At 46.0% G+C, this 26,490-nt stretch overlaps 1 protein-coding gene across 1 annotated transcript in view; it reads right to left on the bottom strand.

Moving 5' to 3' along the window:
- Positions 1-4,924: 4,924 nt before the first annotated feature.
- The window catches only part of kiaa0513 (KIAA0513), a gene marked incomplete at its 5' end in the record, with an annotated part of 33,142 nt that continues 11,576 nt past the window's right edge, over positions 4,925-26,490 (bottom strand). Inside the window, 9 exons of the mRNA XM_079223290.1 lie at positions 4,925-6,779; positions 7,039-7,133; positions 9,799-9,879; positions 20,002-20,031; positions 21,259-21,336; positions 22,381-22,453; positions 22,543-22,583; positions 22,665-22,872; positions 25,099-25,169. Of these exons, the coding sequence (XP_079079416.1) occupies positions 6,730-6,779; positions 7,039-7,133; positions 9,799-9,879; positions 20,002-20,031; positions 21,259-21,336; positions 22,381-22,453; positions 22,543-22,583; positions 22,665-22,872; positions 25,099-25,169 (727 nt within the window). The 3' untranslated portion in view covers positions 4,925-6,729. The remainder of the gene's footprint in view (positions 6,780-7,038; positions 7,134-9,798; positions 9,880-20,001; positions 20,032-21,258; positions 21,337-22,380; positions 22,454-22,542; positions 22,584-22,664; positions 22,873-25,098; positions 25,170-26,490) is intronic.

Raw genomic sequence — 26,490 nt, 5'->3', positions numbered from 1 at the left:
CTCTAGTACAGTAGACACGGGGCACTGTACTGAGTCCTCGTCCTGTAGACGGGTATATGGCGCTCTGGCCTTCAGAATAGTCCTCCTGACTGGCTCTGTGCGGCCACTCGGGCCCAGGCTCCTAGCTGACGGCGGCTGGGATCGCAACGCTAGATCTGACCACCTGGCTGCAATAGGAGGTTTCTCCTATGAGGGAGGTGCCATGGCGTCCCGCGGCAGAGTCTGTGCAACAGGGGAACATCCTGCCTGGCCATAAGGGGGCAACCAGCACCAGTCTGTAGCCCGTTGAATAACACTGAGGAGCTTTGGCAGATCAGAGGAAATGAGGGGAAAGCATAAAGACCACATGTGAGCCAGGGCATCTTGACCCAGAGGACTGGTCCTCCCCCTTAAGGAGAACCAGTGGAACACGGTCGAGGTGTTGTCCGACCGAAGTACATGTTTTCCTCTCAAGTATGGAAGGAAATGTTTGAGCGCTAGGTTACATTGATCTGCTCAATGAGGTCCTGAGCGGACCCCCTCCCCCGAGCAGTCCTGTTCTGCCACACTGCCCCGAAGGGCAGGCGTCTGTTGTGACCACTTCCCGATGGGATGGAACCACGGCAATGGGGATACTCCTTGACTGGTATGTTCTCTCCCTCGACGGGGATAGAGCAATAAGGCAAATGCTGTGATGCCTCTACTGACCTATGCCTGTGACACAGGCCGAGGCTGTTCAGCCACTTCTGCAAACGGGTGCAGCGACAGCAAGCCCAAAGGAACGACAGCTAAGGCCATTTGTCAATTTGCCCAATAGGCAGAGAAAGAGGATGTAGGGCAACCGCCTGTGTCGTCCACACACTGGGGCAACGGACGGGCCCTCACAGTGGCTGTATCCTGAGCTACACCAATGAAGGTTATGCTCTAAGAAGGGCTCAGAGAGCTCCTCCCTGTGTTCACCTTGAGACCCCACAGGGCCACCTAAGAGATGAGGCGAGCAGTGTTCTGTGCAGCCTGAAACTGGAATTTCACAGATTAGTCAATTGTCCGGGTACGGCAGTATCTTCGCACCCTGTGATTACAGGGGGAGAGGGGGAGCAGCAGTGACACCTTCTGTGAATACTTGTGGGCAGAGGGAGAGCCCGAACGGAAGCACCCTGAGCCAAAGATAACGGCCTTGACAGGCCAATGAAGGAACCATCTGTGGCTAAGCACAATGGGCACCTAAAAATAGGCATCCTTCAAGTCAACGGATGTGAACCAGTCTCCTCTGGCGACAGCACGAAGGGCGCCTGCTATATGAGTATATGCCTATGAATGGCAAGACCCCAGGAGTTGAGTCCCCTCCGACCTAGGACTGGGTGCAGTCTGCCACCCCTCTTCATTGTGAGGAAGTAGGTTGAGTAAAAACCCCCGGGCTGTGACCTCCTGTCTCCTGCCTCCTGTCTTCTGCCTTCTGTCCCCTACCTCCTGTCTCCTGTCTCCTACCTCCTGCCATGGCCCTGCTGATGCCCTTCCTCTCTGTCTCCTGTCTCCTGCCATGGCCCTGCTGATGTCCCTCCTCTATACCTCCTGCCTCCTGTCTCCTGTCTCCAGTCCATGCGTATACTACTCATTACATCATTATATGAATACTATTTATGTAATGTGCTGTAACTCTGTTACGTTGTTCATTTTGGTCACATGACATCTATTGCTTCTGTCCATCCGGGGAGAGGGATCCTCCTCTGTTGCTCTCCTGAAGGCTTCTTCCTGTTTTCCCTGTGAAAGGGTTTTTACTATCTTTATTTGGGGAGTTTTTCCTGATCCGACGTGAGGTCCCGGGACAGGATGTTATGTGTACAGACTGTAAAGGCCTCGAGGCACATTTGTGATTTTGGGATGTACAAAATAAACTGAATTGAATTGAACTTGGTGACCCCCTGACTTTCCCTCTAGCACCACCATGAGGAGGACCTCTGTGGATTTGGGTTACCATGACATTTGGTTCACACACTTTTAATTGGTTAAATTAGCTTTATGACAAAATACATGGGACAAAATACAGGGGATGCAGAACAAATTGCATGTATTCAATGTCCTCAGTGATAGAAGAGCAAGCTGGCATTACGTTATTGCCTCTTTTTCATTAGTGGTTTAACTGGTGACGAAGCTAAAATAATTTTTCACTTTCATGTGTTTTAGGAAGGGATGTCCTCCAGAGTGTGTGGAGGGTCTGTGGGGATACCTGAAGATTAGCCTCCAGCTTTTTGAGCTGACTTTGAATATCTTCATCATGACTAATTTTTAGACGGAGCTGACAAGCCTCTATAGACACACACACACACACACACACACACACACACACACACACACACACACACACACACACACACACACACACGTGCATGCAGAGGCAGCTTCACACAGAACCCTGACATGAACACCTGAATCAAGTCAGCAGAGCTGCAATACCTCTGTACTGTAATATGTAGTATGTGTTATGTCAGAGAAATGAGGCAGTAGTTTGTGCATTGGTCTTTGGTTGCATTGCTCTTTATTGTCTCTGTTCCTCCCTTCAGAGATGAGGAGACCTGAAGTGTTTTACATTGGTCACCGATGGGCAAGTTATAGTTTGATTTCAGGAGGTCTTGTTAGCTTCGTTTAAAGGTGCAATGAAACTATCCTGTTCTTCAAGTACTTTGGCTCCAATACATCACGTTGAAGTTGCCAAAGTAGCCAAAGATACTGTATCAGGAAACTCTTTGAGGGATCATAATAAATACATGTTATGGAAATAGTTTCAACTGAAACGTGACTGATTAATAAACATGAGAGTGAAGAACAATGCAGAATGTAAACACAGATTGGGAAATTAAAGCAGTACTGTACTTGTAGAGATCTGTTCTCATCTCCCGACCACTGAAAGCTCTTTAACTCCACTTATCATCATTCATCCATTCATACACTGATGGGAGGAGCTACCATGAAGGTACCACCTGTCCATCAGGACTAACATTCACACACTGATAGGAGGAGCTACCATGAAGGTACCACCTGTCCATCAGGACTAACTAACATTCACACTGATGGGAGGAGCTACCATGAAGGTACCACCTGTCCATCAGGACTAACATTCACACACTGATGGGAGGAGCTACCATGAAGGTACCACCTGTCCATCAGGACTAACTAACATTCACACTGATGGGAGGAGCTACCATGAAGGTACCACCTGTCCATCAGGACTAACATTCACACACTGATGGGAGGAGCTACCATGAAGGTACCACCTGTCCATCAGGACTAACTAACATTCACACTGATGGGAGGAGCTACCATGAAGGAACCACCTGTCCATCAGGACTAACTAACATTCACACTGATGGGAGGAGCTACCATGAAGGAACCACCTGTCCATCAGAACTAACTAACATTCACACTGATGGGAGGAGCAGGGGTTGGACCGCCGATACTCTGATTGAAGAAGGACCCTGTTCTAGTCCACAGTAGGAATTGAACAAATTAAGCGTAAATAATTACTCAAATGCACCTTCATGCCTAGATGTATAGTTTATTTATTTACATCTTTTCAAAGTACTGAACTTCCTCTAGTAAATGTTTCATCTTTGACCATCTATGTATCTTTTTAAATTCACATGCAGTTCCATCAGTTTGACATTCACCTCTTTACCTTTTGGTCATTTCATTGCTGCCTGACCTGAGGTTCCTCACAGTCTCACCTTACGTACATCACGTAAAGAACAAATAAACCACTCTGTTTTGGAACAATAACTCAGATAACCAGACCAGAACCATCAGCTTGTTGGACCCGTCCACCTTCACATGCTTACAGTGATGCATTAAAAAGGATCCTAATGGATCGTCCGTTGGCCTTGTTTTTCCGTCTTGACCAACAAAGAAAACAAAACAATAGATTGAATTTTGTAACTATTTCACAACCAGATAAATCCAAATGTGTCTCAAGGACACAGCAGGGCGGACCACACACACACAGCTGCAACTACACATGTTTATTTGACACAACTAAAGGTTTTACTTCTCTAAAGGGTTCTCCGTAATGTTTTGAGGAGTCGCCCCAGGTGGTTGCTTTGTTGCCCGTTTAGTGGCTTCCATTCAAAGTGTTCTCCCTCATTTCTGGACCCATTTCAGAAATTGGTCAAGCCCGCAGATCTTTTTTCTGTTAAGTTTGAATAATTCCGTAAACTCCTTAAAATGCCTAAGTGATTATAATGTTTCACTAAAAAATTCATTTTTTTTAGTCATTTTCAGCAGTATTAGGGCCCGTTCACACCAGACACGACTTTTAAAAGCGCAGTCGCCTCTAAAACGCGCCGGGCAAAACAGCCCGGCGCGTTTTTGCCAAGGTGTTTTAGAGGAGCGGGCCTGCGTGCGCAACCGTGTATATCGAGTGTGACATTGATCAATGTTGATCAATGCAGCCACGAAGCAATGGATTCGTGGCTGACTGGAACCGGTCCTGCCTGCTGCCATGGCCCTGCTGATGGAACCGGCCCGGAACCGGTCCTGCCTGCTGCCATGGCCCTGCTGATGGAACCGGTCCTGCCAGCTGCCATGGCCCTGCTGATGCCCCTCCTCTCTCCCTCCTTCTGCTTAATGGATTGTGCCTATCTGGATCATGGAACATGCCTACTGCTTAAACATAATGGTTTTTTTTGTTTAAAGACAAGGAGTTGCAGATTCGTTAGAGACCAGGACAAAGGGTCTGGTATTCATATCGTGGTCATATGAGCTGAGAACTCTAGGGTCCTCTAATAAGGAGACACCAGAGTGGAACTGGTTAAAACAAAGACATGTAAATAATAAAATAGGGTTCAGGTGGAAACATACCAAAGTTCCCCTGAAGGAAAAGCCCGCTACACAGACCCAAGAAGAGTTGACAAAGAGTCACATCAAAAATACATTTATTACAGTTTCAGCAACTTTTCATCAACATTATGACAACATGTCCAGATGTAAGCACAACAATGTCTAACATCTGGATTTGACACATGTTCACAGGTTCAGACCGGAGCAGCTTCATCTGGGCGGTAATGACGCCTTGACATGAACCGTCACGGCCGCTATGCTAGCTAACGGTACGCAGGCTAAAGGGACAGTCACCGCAAAATCTAAAATATGTATTTCTTGCCCTGAGCAGTTTCATAACTAGTTCCAACATAAAGCTGCTCACAACAAGCTGAGGATAAACCGGCTCAAGATTTCTGGAATAAGATATTGCTGTTGAGTTTTCCAAAAGGACCTTTTTGCACTTGGGGTGCTAAATAGTCCCATTATGTTGGAGAGAAGGCGGACATGTCCACAGATGACATCTCCACAGATGACATCTCCACAGCGCACCGCTCCTTTAGGATCTCGTCTCCATTCAGTTTCACTTCTGTTCACGACGTTTGTTTAATTCACTTCAACTGTTTCTGCTCCTCTGGTTTGAAGAGAGAATCATGAGTATAATAATAATATAATCTAACGATGACAGCGAGTGCTGAAATGTGAGCATAGAAGCCCAAAACTAACCACATCACATGAATCATCAATAAAAATAACTTTAATTATTCATTTCACTTGTTTGAATTGGGACAAAGTCAACAAATGGTCTTTTCATTCCACTACGAGACATTTAACAGCAGACATGCTGGAGAGAGAGAGAGACTACGTGTAGTGCAAATGGCTAACAGGCTAACATACAGGTCAACAAGGGTTTAGACAACAGTGTCTACGAGGTCAAAGGTCACACCAGGAGGAACACATAGAAGGGAATGAAGGCCGTCTGTTTCAAAGGCGGACGGCAAAGGGACACCTGAGAACTACAAGTCACTTGGGGTTACGGTCAGACACGCATGTTCCTCACGGACACGCATGCTCCTCACGGACACGCATGTTCCTCACGGACACGCATGTTCCTCACGGACACGCATGTTCCTCACTTTGTGTGTCTATGCGGTTGTCTCACCACCTTCATAGTTATTGTCTTCTTGCAGCTGTGTTGTGTCGTCGTTTGGTTTCTCTGTGGTCTTTGTATTGTGTGATCATCTGGAGTCTCTACCTGTCTTTGACCTTCAGTAGGTGAGACTGGAGCTCACTGGTTCACACAGAGTACTGAGGCCTCTGGGTGGAGCCACCCAAGCAGTTTCCCTCTGTTTCCAGGTGTTATGCTAAGCTAAGCTAAGGTCTTATCATACAGACATAAGAGTTGTATACATCTTCTTATAAGTAATACAAGAGAATGTCTGTCAAACTATTTCTTTATATACATGTTTCTGCCTGTTTCAATGCCAGCATAAAGTTATGTTTTCATGTCAAAGCCGTGTTTCTTTGCGTTGCCACATCGGATGCTGCAGAGTTACAGAACGCAGACACAAAGTGACTGGACATCAGCTGAACTACGAGTCATCCTGTCATCAGTCTGGTCTGACCTGTAGGCAGACACCTACTGCACGTTACTGTACGATACTCAGAACAGAGTTTCACGAACGAGGAATAAACAGGGACAAAACAGCAGAGGATATATAATATATAACGCACATCATTTGAATATCACGTGACGTCGAACTGAAGGTTTTATACTGGAAGGTTTCACTGCATGCTGGAGTCTCTGTCACACAGCTGGTGATGTGTCACTGTCCCTACAGTCGGGTCAACAGGGTCTGCTACAACTATGGCACCGTTCAGTCAGGAGGGTCGAGCTGCAGAGGAACAGCTGATGAGCTGGCAGCTTGAAATCAGCCAGACTCACTCTGCCGCCATCTTCTCTATGTGGTCACTCAGCAGCTTGTACTGTTCTGCAACGACAACAAAAAAAAGATTTCCAGGACTTTAAACCAAATTTCCATGACCAAACATTTAGTGAAATCTGGGTGTAAACATGAATCATTATAAATGTGGTGGCAGAGGGAAGCTGCTGTCGTTATTTCCTTCTCTGGGAGCCGCTGTAGAGACCAGCATGCGTTGGACCGCTGCCCCTAGTGGACAGCCAGCAGCTCACAGTGAGTGTGAGCTGCAGTAGAAGTCCATGACAGAGAGCAGAGAGCTGAGCTTTACCTTCAGGCAGGTTCCCAATGACCGCCTGCTTCTTCAGGAAGTCGTTGCAGAGCTTCTTGCTGAGGCCGAAGGCCAGCATGTTGTGAGTGAAGGTCCTGAAACACACAAGTCAATAAGTCACCTCAGGACTACTTCACCTTCTGGTTTCACCATTCACAAGTCCAACGGGACAAAAGAACTGTGTGAAGATCCGAGTGCTGTTCATCACTTAATATGACATATTCACTTTAAAGATCATATTATGGACAGTCGCTGTCACACAGACATACAGATCTTGTAACACTTACTTTCTTCACAAAACTGTCATATTTTATTAAACAATTAAAAGTATAAGTCATATATATTTGCCGACATTGGGAGCAGTAACTTGTTGAACCACTAGGAGGCGTAAGTAAGCTCCATGTCTCCATGTCTCACTTCATTAAACTTAACAGTTCAAACACTACATGTCGACTAAATATAGTGAAATTATGTTAATATTTAGATATATTGCTCCCTCCAGGTGGGGACAAACTGCCTACCCCAAGCGAAGGAGTTCAAGTATCTCGGGGTCTTGTTCACGAGTGAGGGTAAGGTGGAGCGGGAGATCGACAGACGGATCGGTGCGGCTGCAGCAATAAAACAGGCGCTGTACCGGTCCGTCCTGGTGAAGAGGAGCTGAGCCGGAAGGAGAAGCTCTCCATTTACTGGTCGGTCTATGTTCCAACCCTCACCTATGGCCACGAACTCTGGGTCGTGACCGAAAGAACGAGATCTCGAATACAAGCGGCCGAAATGAGCTTCCTCCGCAGGGTGGCCGGGCTCAGCCTTAGAGATAGGGTAAGGAGCTCGGACATCAGGGGGGAGCTTGGAGTCGAGTCGCTGCTCCTTCGTGTTGAAAGGAGTCAGCTGAGGTGGTTCAGCATCTAGTCAGGATGCCTCCTGGACGCCTCCCATTAGAGGTTTTCCAGGCACGTCCAACTGGTAGGAGACCCCGGGGAAGACCGAGGACACGCTGGAGGGATTATATCTCCCGGCTGGCCTTGGAACGCCTCGGGATCCCCCAGAATGAGCTGGAAAGTGTTGCGGGTGAGAGGGAAGCCTGGGTCGGCCTGATGGACCTGCTGCCACCGCGACCCGACCCCGGATAAGCGGTTGAAAATGGATGGATGGATTTAGATATATTATGTTAGACTTACACATTTACATCGTAATCTTTTAAGTGAACTCTGAGGCTGTGACTTCATGTCACGACCATACTGGGATATTTGTAGTGCACTTTATACACTGAGCAATAATTTATACACTGATAATACTGTTATCATATTTTGTGCCTTATTTTTATTAATTGTTTACCTCAAGTTTATTGTAATTCTGTGTGTTAGGAGGACCCAGCAAAACAAGCTTTTCATTGTACAGAGTAAATATCATTAAATATCTTGAAATTGGAATGAACATAAATCATCTGCCTGTTTAAACTTTCATTATTTACAAAGCGCTGTTTAGAGTTGACTGTTTTCATGACCGTAAAAGTCGGGTTACACGCTGCTACTACCTTCGGTCATTGTCCCCATTTGCGCCCCGCTGTAGCCAGCTGGCGCTCATGCTAGTTCCGCGCTAATGTCCGCTAGCTCCCCGCTAACTTCCGCTAGCTCCCCGCTAGCTCCCCGACAGTGTTGGAGGTAACGAGTTACAAAGTAACAGATTACAGTAACGATATTACTATTCTAGGTAACGAAGTAAAGTAACGCATTACACTCAAAACATTGATAACTACACTACTTTAATGGACCTCAGGAACGCGCTTTCCTGCGTTACCCAAGCCATTTTTACCAGTCCGAAAAGTTCTCTTTTAGTGGCGCGCAAGTCACACGTCACTTCCTGCATGAACAGTAGCAACAAGCTGCTAGCTAGCGCTGCTGCTGCTACTACTGCCCGCGACCCCTCTGCCCAAGTCGGGTGTCGAGCCTGGTCCCGCTACCTTCGGTGGTTTTCGGGGAGCTAGCGGAAGTTAACGGAGAGCTAGCGGAAGTTAACAGGGAGAGCTAGCGGAAGTTAACAGGGAGAGCTAGCGGAAGTTAACAGGGAGAGCTAGCGGAAGTTAACAGGGAGAGCTAGCGGAAGTTAGCGGGGAAGTGACGGAGCGGTAGCAGGAGCCCCAGCCGGCTACAGCGGGGAGCTAACGGGGACTCTGACCGAAGGTAGTAGCGGCTCGTAACCCGACGTTTACGGTAGATCGTTCATGCAGGAAGTGTCGTGTGACTCGCACGATTATTATTATTGGAAATTATATTAATTAATAATAATAAATTATTATTGAAAAATAAAGTGATGAAAGGGCCATGATGCTTGTCCATGTATCTTTGCAGTTAATTTGGACATTTGCTTAAAAAAGGGAAAGTAAAGTAACTAGTAGTGAAGTTACTTTTCAAATACAGAAACTAGTAAAGTAGTCTAGTTACAATTTTCAGAAGTAACTAGTAACGTGTAACTAGTTACTTTTTCTGAGTAACTACCCCAACACTGCTCCCCGACAACCACCAAAGGTAGGGACCAGCCCCGGCTCGACACCTGACTTGGGCAGAGGGGACTCGGCTAGCTAGCGCTGCTACTGGCCGAGCGGGACACTGACCGGAGGTAGGAGCGGCTTGTAACCCGACTTCTACGGTAAGTGTCCCCCGTCCACAGCTGTGATGTCAGACCATAACATGCTCTTCTGGTGTGGAGGTGGATCTTATCTGTGGATCTGTGGCCACCTCACATGATAAAGAGCTTCCTCACCCCAGCTGGCCGAAGGTGATGTTCTCATCCATTTTGGAGCTGTCGTCCCGCTCCTCCTCGGTCATGTGACACCACTTCTCCCTGCAGCACAGAGACAGCCGGGGTCAGGCTCCGTTTGACCTTGAGCTCCTCCACAGAACAGGCCAGGGGTGGAGTCAACAGAAACGTCTCAGAAACGAAACGTCTCAAGAAACGTCTCAGAAATGTATCAGAAACATCTCAAACATCTCAGAAACATCAGAAACGTCTCAGAAACATCCCAGAAACGTCTCAAGAAACGTCTCAGAAACATCTCAGAAACGTCTCGCTGCAGTTCATGAAGCTCCAAGCTGTCGGACAACTTCTCAGAAGTCTGAACGCTTTGGAGGTGAACAATAAAAGTTTTATTATCCACCTAACATAAATCCATGACATCCATCCCTGGAACTGCTCAAGATACAAAAACACAGATTCCAACACACACAGAGCACATCAAGTAATTATAAAACATGAACCAGCCACCAGCAAAAGAATAAAACAACAAATGAGTAATTCACAAAGAATCATCATTATTAACAGATGGATAAAAAGCGTCAATGATAAACAGACATTTAGTAACTTAAACTGATTCACCAGCAACACGGAGGTCAAAGTAAACAGTTTAGGAGGATGTGGTCAGACTGCATTTACGCCACAAATAAGACACATATCATGACATCATGAAGTAAAATGAGAGTAATAACCAGTGTCACACATCGAGTTGATCTACTTTTTTGAGTCTCTCAATAGCCTCACTTCAAGCAGCATAAACATCTCTAATGAAGTGAGTTTTCTTTCTCAAACTTATCTTTTAAATTGACAATGTGCAGTTCATGGCACAAATCAAACAGGATCAAATCTGTATTTGTCTCTCGCCAATGACTACAATACCTATTTATTCTCCAAAATAGAATTAAACCTTTAGAACTAATTTATAAGGTGACATACGTCTCAGTTTGTTAAGTGCTTTACTATGATCATAACTTTACTATGTCATATCTTAACAAGGCATCACATTACTTATAGTTTACTTGGTAAGCCACTGGCAGGAATCAATGAGCGGTTTGAAGGTGATGTTACGACGTGCAGAATACCTCTGCAGTGGAAACACAGACGCGTGAGAAGAGACGGCAGAGGGAACATGCAGAGGAGGGAGAGAGAAAGCAACACGTCATGCAAGAGATGATGAACATGCAGTGAGCCGAGAGGAGGCGGAGAACACCTCCACTCCTGCTCCAGATGTAAGAAACACACATGAAACCAGACCAGGGTGCTAACTGAGGCGGACGCTGCCACTAAGTCATTTCTACAGCAGCATGACAGGATGCAACAGCAGCCAGATGAAGAGAGATGAACATATCTTCATGCCGGGGAGGAACTCGTATACATCTAATCAACATCAATCTAAAACACTACTATTATTCAAACACAGGGTCCAATAATAACTACAAGCAATCCACTGTTCATGTATAACTGTAATGATGGGAACATTATTGCCTGCTGTGATTAACCTCTTCTATCTTTCATCTATACACACAGTCTCCACTAGACTCTGGTCCTCCAGGCCAGACATCACGCTCACTAGAGACATCACTAGAGACATCGCTAGAGACATCGCTAGAGACATCGCTAGAGACATCACTAGAGACATCGCTAGAGACATCGCTAGAGACCTCACGCTCACTAGAGACATCACTAGAGACATCACTAGAGACATCGCTAGAGACCTCACGCTCACTAGAGACATCGCTAGAGACATCACTAGAGAACTCACTAGAGAACTCACTAGAGACATCACTAGAGACATCGCTAGAGAACTCACTAGAGACATCGCTAGAGACATCACTAGAGAACTCACTAGAGAACTCACTAGAGACATCGCTAGAGACATCGCTAGAGAACTCACTAGAGACATCACTAGAGACATCGCTAGAGAACTCCCGCTCACTAGAGACATCACTAGAGACATCGCTAGAGACATCGCTAGAGAACTCACTAGAGACATCACTAGAGACATCACTAGAGACATCGCTAGAGACATCGCTAGAGACATCACTAGAGACATCGCTAGAGACATCACTAGAGACATCGCTAGAGACATCGCTAGAGACATCACTAGAGACATCGCTAGAGACATCGCTAGAGATATCGCTAGAGACATCGCTAGAGACATTGCTAGAGATATCGCTAGAGACATCGCTAGAGACATCGCTAGAGACATCACGCTCACTAGAGACATCGCTAGAGACATCGCTAGAGACATCGCTAGAGACATCACTAGAGACATCACGAGAGACATCACGAGAGACATCGCTAGAGACATCGCTAGAGACATCGCTAGAGACATCGCTAGAGACATCACTAGATAAATCGCTAGAGACATCGCTAGAGACATCACTAGAGAACTCACTAGAGACATCAATAGAGACATCGCTAGAGACATCGCTAGAGACATCGCTAGAGACATCGCTAGAGACATCACTAGAGACATCGCTAGAGACATCACGCTCATTAGAGACATCGCTAGAGACATCACTAGAGACATCGCTAGAGACATCGCTAGAGACATCGCTAGAGACATCGCTAGAGACATCACGGTCACTAGAGACATCGCTAGAGACATCACTAGAGACATCAATAGAGACATCACTAGAGACATCACTAGAGACATCGCTAGAGACATCACTAGAGAACTCCCATTAACTAGAGACATCGCTAGAGACATCGCTAAAAACATCGCTAGAGACATTGCTAGAGACATCGCTAGAGACCTCACGCTCACTAGAGACATCACTAGAGACATCGCTAGAGACATCACTAGAGACCTCACGCTCACTAGAGACATCACTAGAGACATCGCTAGAGACATCGCTAGAGACATCACTAGAGACATCGCTAGAGACATCGCTAGAGACCTCAAGCTCACTAGAGACATCACTAGAGACATCGTTAGAGACATCGCTAGAGACCTCACTAGAGACATCACTAGAGACATCACTAGAGACATCACTAGAGACATCACTAGAGACATCACGCTCACTAGAGACATCGCTAGAGACATCGCTAGAGACATCGCTAGAGACATCACTAGAGACCTCACGCTCACTAGAGACATCGCTAGAGACATCGCTAGAGACATCACTAGAGCCATCGCTAGAGACATCGCTAGAGACATCACTAGAGACATCGCTAGAGATATCGCTAGAGACATCGCTAGAGACATTGCTAGAGATATCGCTAGAGACATCGCTAGAGACATCGCTAGAGACATCACGCTCACTAGAGACATCGCTAGAGACATCACTAGAGACATCACGAGAGACATCACGAGAGACATCGCTAGAGACATCGCTAGAGACATCGCTAGAGACATCGCTAGAGACATCACTAGATAAATCGCTAGAGACATCGCTAGAGACATCACTAGAGAACTCACTAGAGACATCAATAGAGACATCGCTAGAGACATCGCTAGAGACATCGCTAGAGACATCGCTAGAGACATCACTAGAGACATCGCTAGAGACATCACGCTCATTAGAGACATCGCTAGAGACATCACTAGAGACATCGCTAGAGACATCGCTAGAGACATCACTAGAGACATCGCTAGAGACATCGCTAGAGACATCACTAGAGACATCGCTAGAGATATCGCTAGAGACATCGCTAGAGACATTGCTACAGATATCGCTAGAGACATCGCTAGAGACATCGCTAGAGACATCACGCTCACTAGAGACATCGCTAGAGACATCACTAGAGACATCACGAGAGACATCACGAGAGACATCGCTAGAGACATCGCTAGAGACATCGCTAGAGACATCGCTAGAGACATCACGCTCACTAGAGACATCGCTAGAGACATCGCTAGAGACATCGCTAGAGACATCACGCTCACTAGAGACATCGCTAGAGACATCACTAGAGACATCAATAGAGACATCACTAGATAAATCGCTAGAGACATCACTAGAGAACTCACTAGAGACATCAATAGAGACATCGCTAGAGACATCGCTAGAGACATCACTAGAGAACTCACTAGAGACATCAATAGAGACATCGCTAGAGACATCGCTAGAGACATCGCTAGAGACATCGCTAGAGACATCGCTAGAGACATCACGCTCATTAGAGACATCGCTAGAGACATCACTAGAGACATCACTAGAGACATCGCTAGAGACATCGCTAGAGACATCGCTAGAGACATCACGCTCACTAGAGACATCGCTAGAGACATCACTAGAGACATCGCTAGAGACATCACGCTCACTAGAGACATCGCTAGAGACATCACTAGAGACATCAATAGAGACATCACTAGAGACATCACTAGAGACATCGCTAGAGACATCACTAGAGACATCACTAGAGAACTCCCATTAACTAGAGACATCGCTAGAGACATCGCTAGAGACATCGCTAAAAACATCGCTAGAGACATTGCTAGAGACATCGCTAGAGACATCGCTAGAGACCTCACGCTCACTAGAGACATCACTAGAGACATCGCTAGAGACATCACTAGAGACCTCACGCTCACTAGAGACATCACTAGAGACATCGCTAGAGACATCGCTAGAGACATCGCTAGAGACATCGCTAGAGACCTCAAGCTCACTAGAGACATCACTAGAGACATCGTTAGAGACATCGCTAGAGACCTCACTAGAGACATCACTAGAGACATCACTAGAGACATCACTAGAGACATCACTAGAGACCTCACGCTCACTAGAGACATCGCTAGAGACATCGCTAGAGACATCGCTAGAGACATCACTAGAGACCTCACGCTCACTAGAGACATCGCTAGAGACATCGCTAGAGACATCACTAGAGACATCGCTAGAGACATCGCTAGAGACATCACTAGAGACATCGCTAGAGACATCACTAGAGACATCACGCTCACTAGAGACATCGCTAGAGACATCACGCTCACTAGAGACATCGCTAGAGACATCACTAGAGACATCACGCTCACTAGAGACATCGCTAGAGACATCACGCTCACTAGAGACATCACTAGAGACATCGCTAGAGACATCGCTAGAGACATCGCTAGAGACATCACGCTCACTAGAGACATCACTAGAGACATCACTAGAGACATTGCTAGAGACATCGCTAGAGACATCACTAGAGACATCACGCTCACTAGAGACATCACTAGAGACATCACTAGAGACATCGCTAGAGATATCACTAGAGACATCGCTAGAGACATCACTAGAGACATCACTAGAGACATCACTAGAGACATCGCTAGAGACATCACTAGAGACATCGCTAGAGACATCACGCTCACTAGAGACATCACGCTCACTAGAGACATCGCTAGAGACATCACTAGAGACATCGCTAGAGACATCGCTAGAGACATCGCTAGAGACATCGCTAGAGACATCGCTAGAGACATCACTAGAGACATCGCTAGAGACATCGCTAGAGACATCACTAGATACATCGCTAGAGACATCACTAGAGACATCACTAGAGACATCGCTAGAGACATCGCTAGAGACATCACTAGAGACATCGCTAGAGACATCACTAGAGAACTCCCGCTCACTAGAGACATCGCTAGAGACCTCACGCTCACTAGAGACATCACTAGAGACATCGCTAGAGACATCCCTAGAGACATCGCTAGAGACCTCACGCTCACTAGAGACATCACTAGAGACATCGCTAGAGACATCACTAGAGACATCGCTAGAGACATCACTAGAGACATCACTAGAGACATCGCTAGAGACATCGCTAGAGACCTCACTAGAGACATCACTAGAGACATCACTAGAGACCTCACGCTCACTAGAGACATCGCTAGAGACATCACTAGAGACATCGCTAGAGACATCACTAGAGACATCACTAGAGACATCGCTAGAGACATCACGCTCACTAGAGACATCGCTAGAGACATCGCTAGAGACATCGCTAGAGACATCACGCTCACTAGAGACATCACTAGAGGCATCGCTAGAGACATCGCTAGAGACATCGCTAGAGACATCACGCTCACTAGAGACATCACTAGAGACATCACTAGAGACATCACGCTCACTAGAGACATCACTAGAGACATCGCTAGAGACATCACTAGAGACATCGCTAGAGACATCACTAGAGACCTCACTAGAGACCTCACGCTCACTAGAGACATCGCTAGAGACATCGCTAGAGACATCACTAGAGACATCACTAGAGACATCGCTAGAGACATCACTAGAGACATCACTAGAGACATCACGCTCACTAGAGACATCACTAGAGACATCGCTAGAGACATCACTAGAGACATCGCTAGAGACATCACTAGAGACCTCACTAGAGACCTCACGCTCACTAGAGACATCGCTAGAGACATCACTAGAGACATCGCTAGAGACATCACTAGAGACATCACTAGAGACATCACTAGAGACATTGCTAGAGACCTCACGCTCACTAGAGACATCGCTAGAGACATCACTAGAGACATCACTAGAGACATCGCTAGAGACCTCACGCTCACTAGAGACATCACTAGAGACATCACTAGAGACATCACGCTCACTAGAGACATCGCTAGAGACATCGCTAGAGACATCGCTAGAGACATCGCTAGAGACATCACGCTCACTAGAGACATCGCTAGAGACATCACGCTCACTAGAGACATCGCTAGAGACATCGCTAGAGACATCGCTAGAGACATCACGCTCACTAGAGACATCGCTAGAGACATCGCTAGAGACATCGCTAGAGACATCGCTAGAGACATCACGCTCACTAGAGACATCGCTAGAGACATCACGCTCACTAGAGACATCACTAGAGACATCGCTAGAGACATCGCTAGAGACATCGCTAGAGACATCGCTAGAGACATCACTAGACCTCACTGGCGACATCACTAGACCTCACTGGCGACATCACTAGACTTCACTGGCGACATCACTAGACTTCACTAGCGACATCACTAGACTTCACTAGCGACATCACTAGACCTCACTAGCGACATCACTAGACCTCACTGGCGTCATCACTAGACCTCACTGGCGACATCACTAGACCTCACTGGCGACATCACTAGACCTCACTGGCGACATCACTAGACTTCACTAGCGACATCACTAGACTCCACTAGCGACATCACTAGACTCCACTAGCGACATCACTAGACTTCACTAGCGACATCACTAGACTTCACTAGCGACATCACTAGACTTCACTAGCGACATCACTAGACTTCACTAGCGACATCACTAGACTTCACTAGCGACATCACTAGACTTCACTAGCGACATCACTAGACTCCACTAGCGACATCACTAGACTCCACTAGCGACATCACTAGACTTCACTAGCGACATCACTAGACTTCACTAGCGACATCACTAGACTTCACTAGCGACATCACTAGACTTCACTAGCGACATCACTAGACTTCACTAGCGACATCACTAGACCTCACTGGCGACATCACTAGACCTCACTGGCGTCATCACTAGACCTCACTAGCGACATCACTAGACCTCACTAGCGACATCACTAGACTTCACTAGCGACATCACTAGACTTCACTAGCGACATCACTAGACTTCACTAGCGACATCACTAGACTTCACTAGCGACATCACTAGACTTCACTAGCGACATCACTAGACTTCACTAGCGACATCACTAGACTTCACTAGCGACATCACTAGACTCCACTAGCGACATCACTAGACTCCACTAGCGACATCACTAGACTTCACTAGCGACATCACTAGACTTCACTAGCGACATCACTAGACCTCACTGGCGACATCACTAGACTTCACTAGCGACATCACTAGACCTCACTGGCGACATCACTAGACCTCACTGGCGACATCACTAGACCTCACTGGCGTCATCACTAGACCTCACTGGCGACATCACTAGACCTCACTGGCGACATCACTAGACTTCACTAGCGACATCACTAGACTTCACTAGCGACATCACTAGACTCCACTAGCGACATCACTAGACTCCACTAGCGACATCACTAGACTCCACTAGCGACATCACTAGACTTCACTAGCGACATCACTAGACTTCACTAGCGACATCACTAGACTTCACTAGCGACATCACTAGACCTCACTAGCGACATCACTAGACCTCACTGGCGACATCACTAGACCTCACTGGCGACATCACTAGACCTCACTGGCGTCATCACTAGACCTCACTGGCGACATCACTAGACCTCACTGGCGACATCACTAGACCTCACTAGCGACATCACTAGACTTCACTAGCGACATCACTAGACTTCACTAGCGACATCACTAGACTCCACTAGCGACATCACTAGACTCCACTAGCGACATCACTAGACTTCACTAGCGACATCACTAGACTTCACTAGCGACATCACTAGACTTCACTAGCGACATCACTAGACTTCACTAGCGACATCACTAGACTTCACTAGCGACATCACTAGACTTCACTAGCGACATCACTAGACTTCACTAGCGACATCACTAGACTTCACTAGCGACATCACTAGACCTCACTAGCGACATCACTAGACCTCACTAGCGACATCACTAGACTTCACTAGCGACATCACTAGACTTCACTGGCGACATCACTAGACTTCACTGGCGACATCACTAGACTTCACTGGCGACATCACTAGACTTCACTGGCGACATCACTAGACTTCACTGGCGACATCACTAGACTTCACTGGCGACATCACTAGACTTCACTGGCGACATCACTAGACTTCACTGGCGACATCACTAGACTTCACTGGCGACATCACTAGACTTCACTGGCGACATCACTAGACTTCACTGGCGACATCACTAGACTTCACTGGCGACATCACTAGACTTCACTGGCGACATCACTAGACCTCACTAGCGACATCACTAGACTTCACTAGCGACATCACTAGACTTCACTAGCGACATCACTAGACTTCACTAGCGACATCACTAGACTTCACTAGCGACATCACTAGACTTCACTAGCGACATCACTAGACTTCACTAGCGACATCACTAGACTTCACTAGCGACATCACTAGACTTCACTAGCGACATCACTAGACCTCACTAGCGACATCACTAGACCTCACTAGCGACATCACTAGACCTCACTAGCGACATCACTAGACTTCACTAGCGACATCACTAGACTTCACTAGCGACATCACTAGACTTCACTGGCGACATCACTAGACTTCACTGGCGACATCACTAGACTTCACTAGCGACATCACTAGACTTCACTAGCGACATCACTAGACTTCACTAGCGACATCACTAGACCTCACTAGCGACATCACTAGACTTCACTAGCGACATCACTAGACTTCACTAGCGACATCACTAGACTTCACTGGCGACATCACTAGACTTCACTGGCGACATCACTAGACTTCACTGGCGACATCACTAGACTTCACTAGCGACATCACTAGACTTCACTAGCGACATCACTAGACTTCACTAGCGACATCACTAGACTTCACTGGCGACATCACTAGACTTCACTGGCGACATCACTAGACTTCACTGGCGACACCACTAGACTTCACTAGCGACATCACTAGCGACATCACTAGCGACATCACTAGACTTCACTGGCGACATCACTAGACTTCACTAGCGACATCACTAGACTCCACTAGCGACATCACTAGACTTCACTAGCGACATCACTAGACTTCACTAGCGACATCACTAGACTCCACTAGCGACATCACTAGACTCCACTAGCGACATCACTAGACGTCACTAGCGACATCACTAGACTTCACTAGCGACATCACTATACCTCACTAGCGACATCACTAGACGTCACTAGCGACATCACTAGACTTCACTAGCGACATCACTAAACCTCACTAGCGACATCACTAGACGTCACTAGACTTCACTAGCGACATCACTAGACTTCACTAGCGACATCACGCTCGCTAGCGACCTCTAGCGACCTTGCCCTCGCTAGCGAGCCCAACCTTGCGACCGTGTCGCTAGAGACCGTGTCGCTAACCCTCCTCCTCCTCCTCCTCCTCGTCCTCTTCCTCCTCCTCCTCCTCCTCCTCCTCCTCCTCCCCCCCAACACCAGGCTTCATCTGGGCCTTTTCTCTTAGTTTGACTAGTTTGTTTTAGGTGGACACATAGAAGGACAGACCTCTCGTCTTTCTCTTCATCCTGCGCTCCTCTGCCCGGCAGAAAGGCACAAGGAAACAAAGGGTTAAAGTCAACATGCAGATAGAGGAAGAACAACTTCAGCTAGGAGGAGAGAAGAAGAGACGAGAGGAGAGAAGGGGAGAGGAAAAGAGGAAAGGAGAAGAGATAAGGAGAAGAGGAAAGGAGAGGAGACAGCAGTAGAGGAGTGAGGAAAAGAGAAGAGGAGAAGAGGAGAAGAGAAGAGAAGGAGAGGAGAATAGGAGAAGAGTAGAAGAGGAGATGAGAAGAGAAGAAGAGAGGAGAATAGACAGCGGAAGAGAAGAAGAGAAGAGGAGAAGAGACGAGGAGAGGAGAAGAGGAGAAGAGGAGAAGAAAAGAGAAGAGACAGCAGAAGAGGAGAAGAGAAGAGACAGCAGAAGAGGAGAAGAGAAGAAGAGAAGAGACAGCAGAAGAGGAGAAGAGAAGAAGAGAAGAGACAGCAGAAGAGGAGAAGAGAAGAAGAGAAGAGACAGCAGAAGAGGAGAAGAGAAGAGAAGAAGAGAAGAAGAGACAGCAGAAGAGGAGAAGAGAAGAGAAGAGAAGAAGAGAAGAGACAGCAGAAGAGGAGAAGAGAAGAGAAGAAGAGACAGCAGAAGAGGAGAAGAGAAGAAGAGAAGAGACAGCAGAAGAGGAGAAGAGAAGAAGAGAAGAGACAGCAGAAGAGGAGAAGAGAAGAGAAGAAGAGACAGCAGAAGAGGAGAAGAGAAGAGAAGAAGAGAAGAGAAGAAGAGACAGCAGAAGAGGAGAAGAAGAGACAGCAGAAGAGGAGAAGAGAAGAGAAGAAGAGAAGAGACAGCAGAAGAGGAGAAGAAGAGACAGCAGAAGAGGAGAAGAGAAGAGAAGAAGAGAAGAGACAGCAGAAGAGGAGAAGAAGAGACAGCAGAAGAGGAGAAGAGACAGTAGAAGAGGAGAAGAAGAGACAGCAGAAGAGGAGAAGAGAAGAGAAGAAGAGAAGAGAAGAAGAGACAGCAGAAGAGGAGGCGAGAGCATGAGAGCTCCTCAGGTGAAGCTGTGACTGGAGTCTTTATCTCCTGACAACAGAGCGTCACTAAGGATCTCCTTCATCAGTGTCATGTGACACAGTGAGACTGGAACAGAGTCAACCTGTCATGTTTTAAAGGAGGCTTCATTTGTTTTCCACTATCAACACTGTGACATGGTTATTTATATATATATATATATAATATTAATTAATCTGTCAGATTCCCATCAGACTCACCTGGTGGTTGGCGATCTCTTCTTCCTCTCACAATGGACGGCATCGAAAAAAGCAGCGTTCCAAAACCTCAGCGTGTGCCTGAGAGAGAACGGAGAACAGAGAACGTGTTACAGGTTCCACGCTGCACATGACGGACGGGGCTGCAAGGAGGGAATCGTATGAGATGAGTCTGGTTAAAGCTGCCGCACATCTACAACATGTGTACAATCAAAGGCTACTTCAGTGGTTCCCAACATGAGGGTCGGGACCCCACCTGAAACCAGAGGAGCCACAAGAGAAATACTTATATTTCTGTAAGGAACTCAGTATGTGTTCTAAAGTTAGGAACTGTTTGTCAATCAATTGTGTTGTTTTTGTTGCATGTTTTGTGTCTGCAGTAAGCAAAATGTATTTGGTTTCCCGTTTTGAGATATGGTGCTTTTATTTTGAAGGCGGAAAACGGAGCTGAATTGGAAGTCGCATAGTGCGCCGTTTAATGTCTCAAGGTTGAAGGCGGAAAACGGAGCTGAATTGGAAGTCGCATAGTGCGCCGTTTAATGTCTCAAGGTTCATTTTGGATACAAATGAGATAAATAAACAGTATTAGCACTTCCCTGAAGAGGCACAAGGGTAGTTTACGTTGGAATAAATGTAATAATTGTAATAACCGTATGTTTCAAGGTAGTTAGCATAAGTGTTGGCTATGTATGTATGCTATTCATGCTAGAGGAGTAAGCTAACAATCATCGTTTTGTGTGCCTCACACAGTTCTTACGCTGGTTTTGGAAAGAAAAAAACATTTAACATCATCAGTCAAAGACCATCGGACGGAGGCGTACGCTACACCTTCTGTTGAAGAAGATCACATCGTTTCTCTTGATATTACACCCCATAATAAACCCTCTAAACAGAAAGTGGCCTTGACCAGTGGTCTTTGGCCCAGGAGGCTGCAGTTCATTCCCCGTGTGCAGCCAGAAGTCAGCGTTGATGTTTGTGTCACGTAACATGAGTACCTCAGTACCAAGGGAACTTCTTATTAGAACCCAAACCACCATCTCTTCCTCAACCTGACCGAGTAGGAACTATATTTAGAAAAGACCAAATGTGACGAGCCAAACATCCAGCTGCCTCTCCTCAACGGACCAGATGGGCTGCTGCTTCAGGTGAGTGTACAGGTACACCTTCTCCCCCTTCTTTTCCTCCGCAGTCTCAGACGCTGGGAGGGAGGAGAACACAGGCACGTTACGCAATCACATGGTATGAACCCTCCGTGAGAAAGAGAAGGATCACTTATACCCTACACACCTGGTGACCTGGGCTTGGTGTCGCCCGGGCTTTCCTCGTCCCTAGAACAGACAGAGTGGTCAGGACCAAGACAAAGAAAGACGCTTACAAGATAACTCAGAGATGCATTCAGTCCGTCTCACTCGGTCCTGGCAGCCCCCGACCCCCTCAGCTTGCTCTCCAGGCCTCCAAAGAAGCCTTTGACGTCGGTCTTGGCCGTGGTCTTGAGGAGGCGCTCGGCGGCGTCCTTCCTCACGGACAGCCAGGAGTTGGCCTTGTTGATGTACGAGTCCAGACCGGCCGTAGGAGCTCCGCGGTCCAGCAGCTCGGAGGGAGACGGAGGAGACCTCCCTGAACCAGGAGAGAGCACAGAGGTCAGACAGAGGTCAGAAGGACCTCCCTGAACCAGGAGAGAGCACAGAGGTCAGACAGAGGTCAGAAGGACCTCCCTGAACCAGGAGAGAGCACAGAGGTCAGACAGAGGTCAGACAGAGGTCAGAAGGACCTCCCTGAACCAGGAGAGAGCACAGAGGTCAGACAGAGGTCAGAAGGACCTCCCTGAACCAGGAGAGAGCACAGAGGTCAGACAGAGGTCAGCAGGACCTCCCTGAACCAGGAGAGAGCACAGAGGTCAGACAGAGGTCAGACAGAGGTCAGAAGGACCTCCCTGAACCAGGAGAGAGCACAGAGGTCAGACAGAGGTCAGCAGGACCTCCCTGAACCAGGAGAGAGCACAGAGGTCAGACAGAGGTCAGACAGAGGTCAGAAGGACCTCCCTGAACCAGGAGAGAGCACAGAGGTCAGACAGAGGTCAGAAGGACCTCCCTGAACCAGGAGAGAGCACAGAGGTCAGACAGAGGTCAGCAGGACCTCCCTGAACCAGGAGAGAGCACAGAGGTCAGACAGAGGTCAGACAGAGGTCAGCAGGACCTCCCTGAACCAGGAGAGAGCACAGAGGTCAGACAGAGGTCAGAAGGACCTCCCTGAACCAGGAGAGAGCACAGAGGTCAGACAGAGGTCAGAAGGACCTCCCTGAACCAGGAGAGAGCACAGAGGTCAGACAGAGGTCAGACAGAGGTCAGAAGGACCTCCCTGAACCAGGAGAGAGCACAGAGGTCAGCAGGACCTCCCTGAACCAGGAGAGAGCACAGAGGTCAGACAGAGGTCAGAAGGTCCTCCCTGAAACAGGAGAGAGCACAGAGGTCAGACAGAGGTCAGCAGGACCTCCCTGAACCAGGAGAGAGCACAGAGGTCAGACAGAGGTCAGACAGAGGTCAGAAGGTCCTCCCTGGACCAGGAGAGAGCACAGAGGTCAGACAGAGGTCAGCAGGACCTCCCTGAACCAGGAGAGAGCACAGAGGTCAGACAGAGGTCAGCAGGACCTCCCTGAACCAGGAGAGAGCACAGAGGTCAGACAGAGGTCAGACAGAGGTCAGAAGGACCTCCCTGAACCAGGAGAGAGCACAGAGGTCAGCAGGACCTCCCTGAACCAGGAGAGAGCACAGAGGTCAGACAGAGGTCAGCAGGACCTCCCTGAACCAGGAGAGAGCACAGAGGTCAGACAGAGGTCAGAAGGACCTCCCTGAACCAGGAGAGAGCACAGAGGTCAGACAGAGGTCAGACAGAGGTCAGAAGGACCTCCCTGAACCAGGAGAGAGCACAGAGGTCAGACAGAGGTCAGCAGGATGACCTCAGCTATTATTATTTTCTATTATCTTTTTTTTATTATGGGTTGCTTTAACTATGTTTTTATTTGTTTTACTATATATTGGCTCTGTGGAAAAGTGCTTTAAAAATGAAATGTATTATTATTTATTATTACTTGTTCCACACACAAAAAAGAAAAATATATAATAATAATAATAAATATATATATATAAAATAATAATATTATATATGTATATATATAAAATAATATTATATATACAAAAGCAATAATAATATTATAATAATAATATTTTAATAATATAATATTATATATATATATAATATTATATTATTATTATATAAAATTCACATAAAAATAAGATTCACAAATATATTTATGATGCACACACAATTATTTCTTGTAAAAAAAAAATTTAAAAAAAAAATTGCCGCATGAAGCAAAAAAAAGTTTGATTCCCAAGTATAAACATTTTCTTTTAATAAAATCAGATCTTTGTGACCGTCAGCATCCTTTTGGCACACGGCACAGATAACTAGTCGTTTATGTGGATTTCTATAAACATTAAAAGAAGCTCATTTAAAAAGATAATTTTGTGGACTCATTTATATAGAAATCACAATCCTCTATAAACATGCAACGTCGCGCTTCATCTGGATTCAGTGTTTCTCTGCAGTTCTGGTTCGGTTCCCTAACCCTCCGTATGAACTAGGCATGTTGAAGCCGTGTTCTGCTCTGGTGGCCTGCAGACTCGCTGCATCAGTGTCTGTGCTGCTGCTGCAAGAGGAACCACGGGGAGGGAAGTTACCGGCTTCCTATGAACATGAGCCATGAAGCCTTGCCGCCCGGCTGCGGTCGAGGTGAACGAGTTGTAGAGAACAGTCAGTAAACACATGATGGAGGAACCTCACCGCTGTAGAAGTAGGTGAAGCACATGGTCATGAGGTTCTTGGCCGGGCTGTAGTCATCCATCTGGAAACATCTGTGAACACAGCATCAGGACCTCACTGATAGAAGCATTTACTGGACATTTATGAAACAGTGATGTATTGTTCTTATTGTCAACACATCCCATGAAAAGACACAAGGAGTTGATCCTACGTCTTCTTCTTCCTCTGCGTCAGAGTCAAACTACTATTAAACACACTAAGGATCCACCTGGTTGCACTGGGGGACATTTTACACACACTGTAGTAATACTTTAACTTTATATAGCGCTTTTCTGAATACTCAAAGACGCTTAAAGTTTACTTCAAAGTTTACGTTAAACGTCTTTAAGTTTGACTTTAAGCATCTTTAAGTTTACTTTAAGCATCTTTAAGTTTGACTTTAAGCGTCTTTAAGTTTGACTTTAAGCGTCTTTAAGTTTGACTTTAAGCGTCTTTAAGTTTGACTTTAAGCATCTTTAAGTTTGACTTTAAGCATCTTTAAGTTTGACTTTAAGCATCTTTAAGTTTACTTTAAGCGTCTTTAAGTTTGACTTTAAGCTTCTTTAAGTTTACTTTAAGCGTCTTTAAGTTTGACTTTAAGCATCTTTAAGTTTGACTTTAAGCATCTTTAAGTTTGACTTTAAGCATCTTTAAGTTTGACTTTAAGCATCTTTAAGTTTACTTTAAGTGTCTTTAAGTTTGACTTTAAGTGTCTTTAAGTTTGACTTTAAGTGTCTTTAAGTTTACTTTAAGCATCTTTAAGTTTGACTTTAAGTGTCTTTAAGTTTACTTTAAGCATCTTTAAGTTTACTTTAAGTGTCTTTAAGTTTGACTTTAAGTGTCTTTAAGTTTGACTTTAAGCGTCTTTAAGTTTACTTTAAGCATCTTTAAGTTTACTTTAAGTGTCTTTAAGTTTACTTTAAGTGTCTTTAAGTTTACTTTAAGTGTCTTTAAGTTTGACTTTAAGTGTCTTTAAGTTTGACTTTAAGTGTCTTTAAGTTTACTTTAAGCATCTTTAAGTTTGACTTTAAGCGTCTTTAAGTTTACTTTAAGCATCTTTAAGTTTACTTTAAGTGTCTTTAAGTTTGACTTTAAGTGTCTTTAAGTTTACTTTAAGCATCTTTAAGTTTACTTTAAGTGTCTTTAAGTTTGACTTTAAGTGTCTTTAAGTTTACTTTAAGCATCTTTAAGTTTGACTTTAAGTGTCTTTAAGTTTACTTTAAGCATCTTTAAGTTTACTTTAAGTGTCTTTAAGTTTGACTTTAAGTGTCTTTAAGTTTGACTTTAAGCGTCTTTAAGTTTACTTTAAGCATCTTTAAGTTTACTTTAAGTGTCTTTAAGTTTGACTTTAAGTGTCTTTAAGTTTACTTTAAG

This window comes from Taurulus bubalis, assembly GCF_910589615.1.
Source record: "Taurulus bubalis genome assembly, chromosome: 9".
In the NCBI taxonomy this organism is placed as follows: domain Eukaryota; kingdom Metazoa; phylum Chordata; class Actinopteri; order Perciformes; family Cottidae; genus Taurulus; species Taurulus bubalis.
This window is presented reverse-complemented; position numbering and strand designations above follow the sequence as displayed.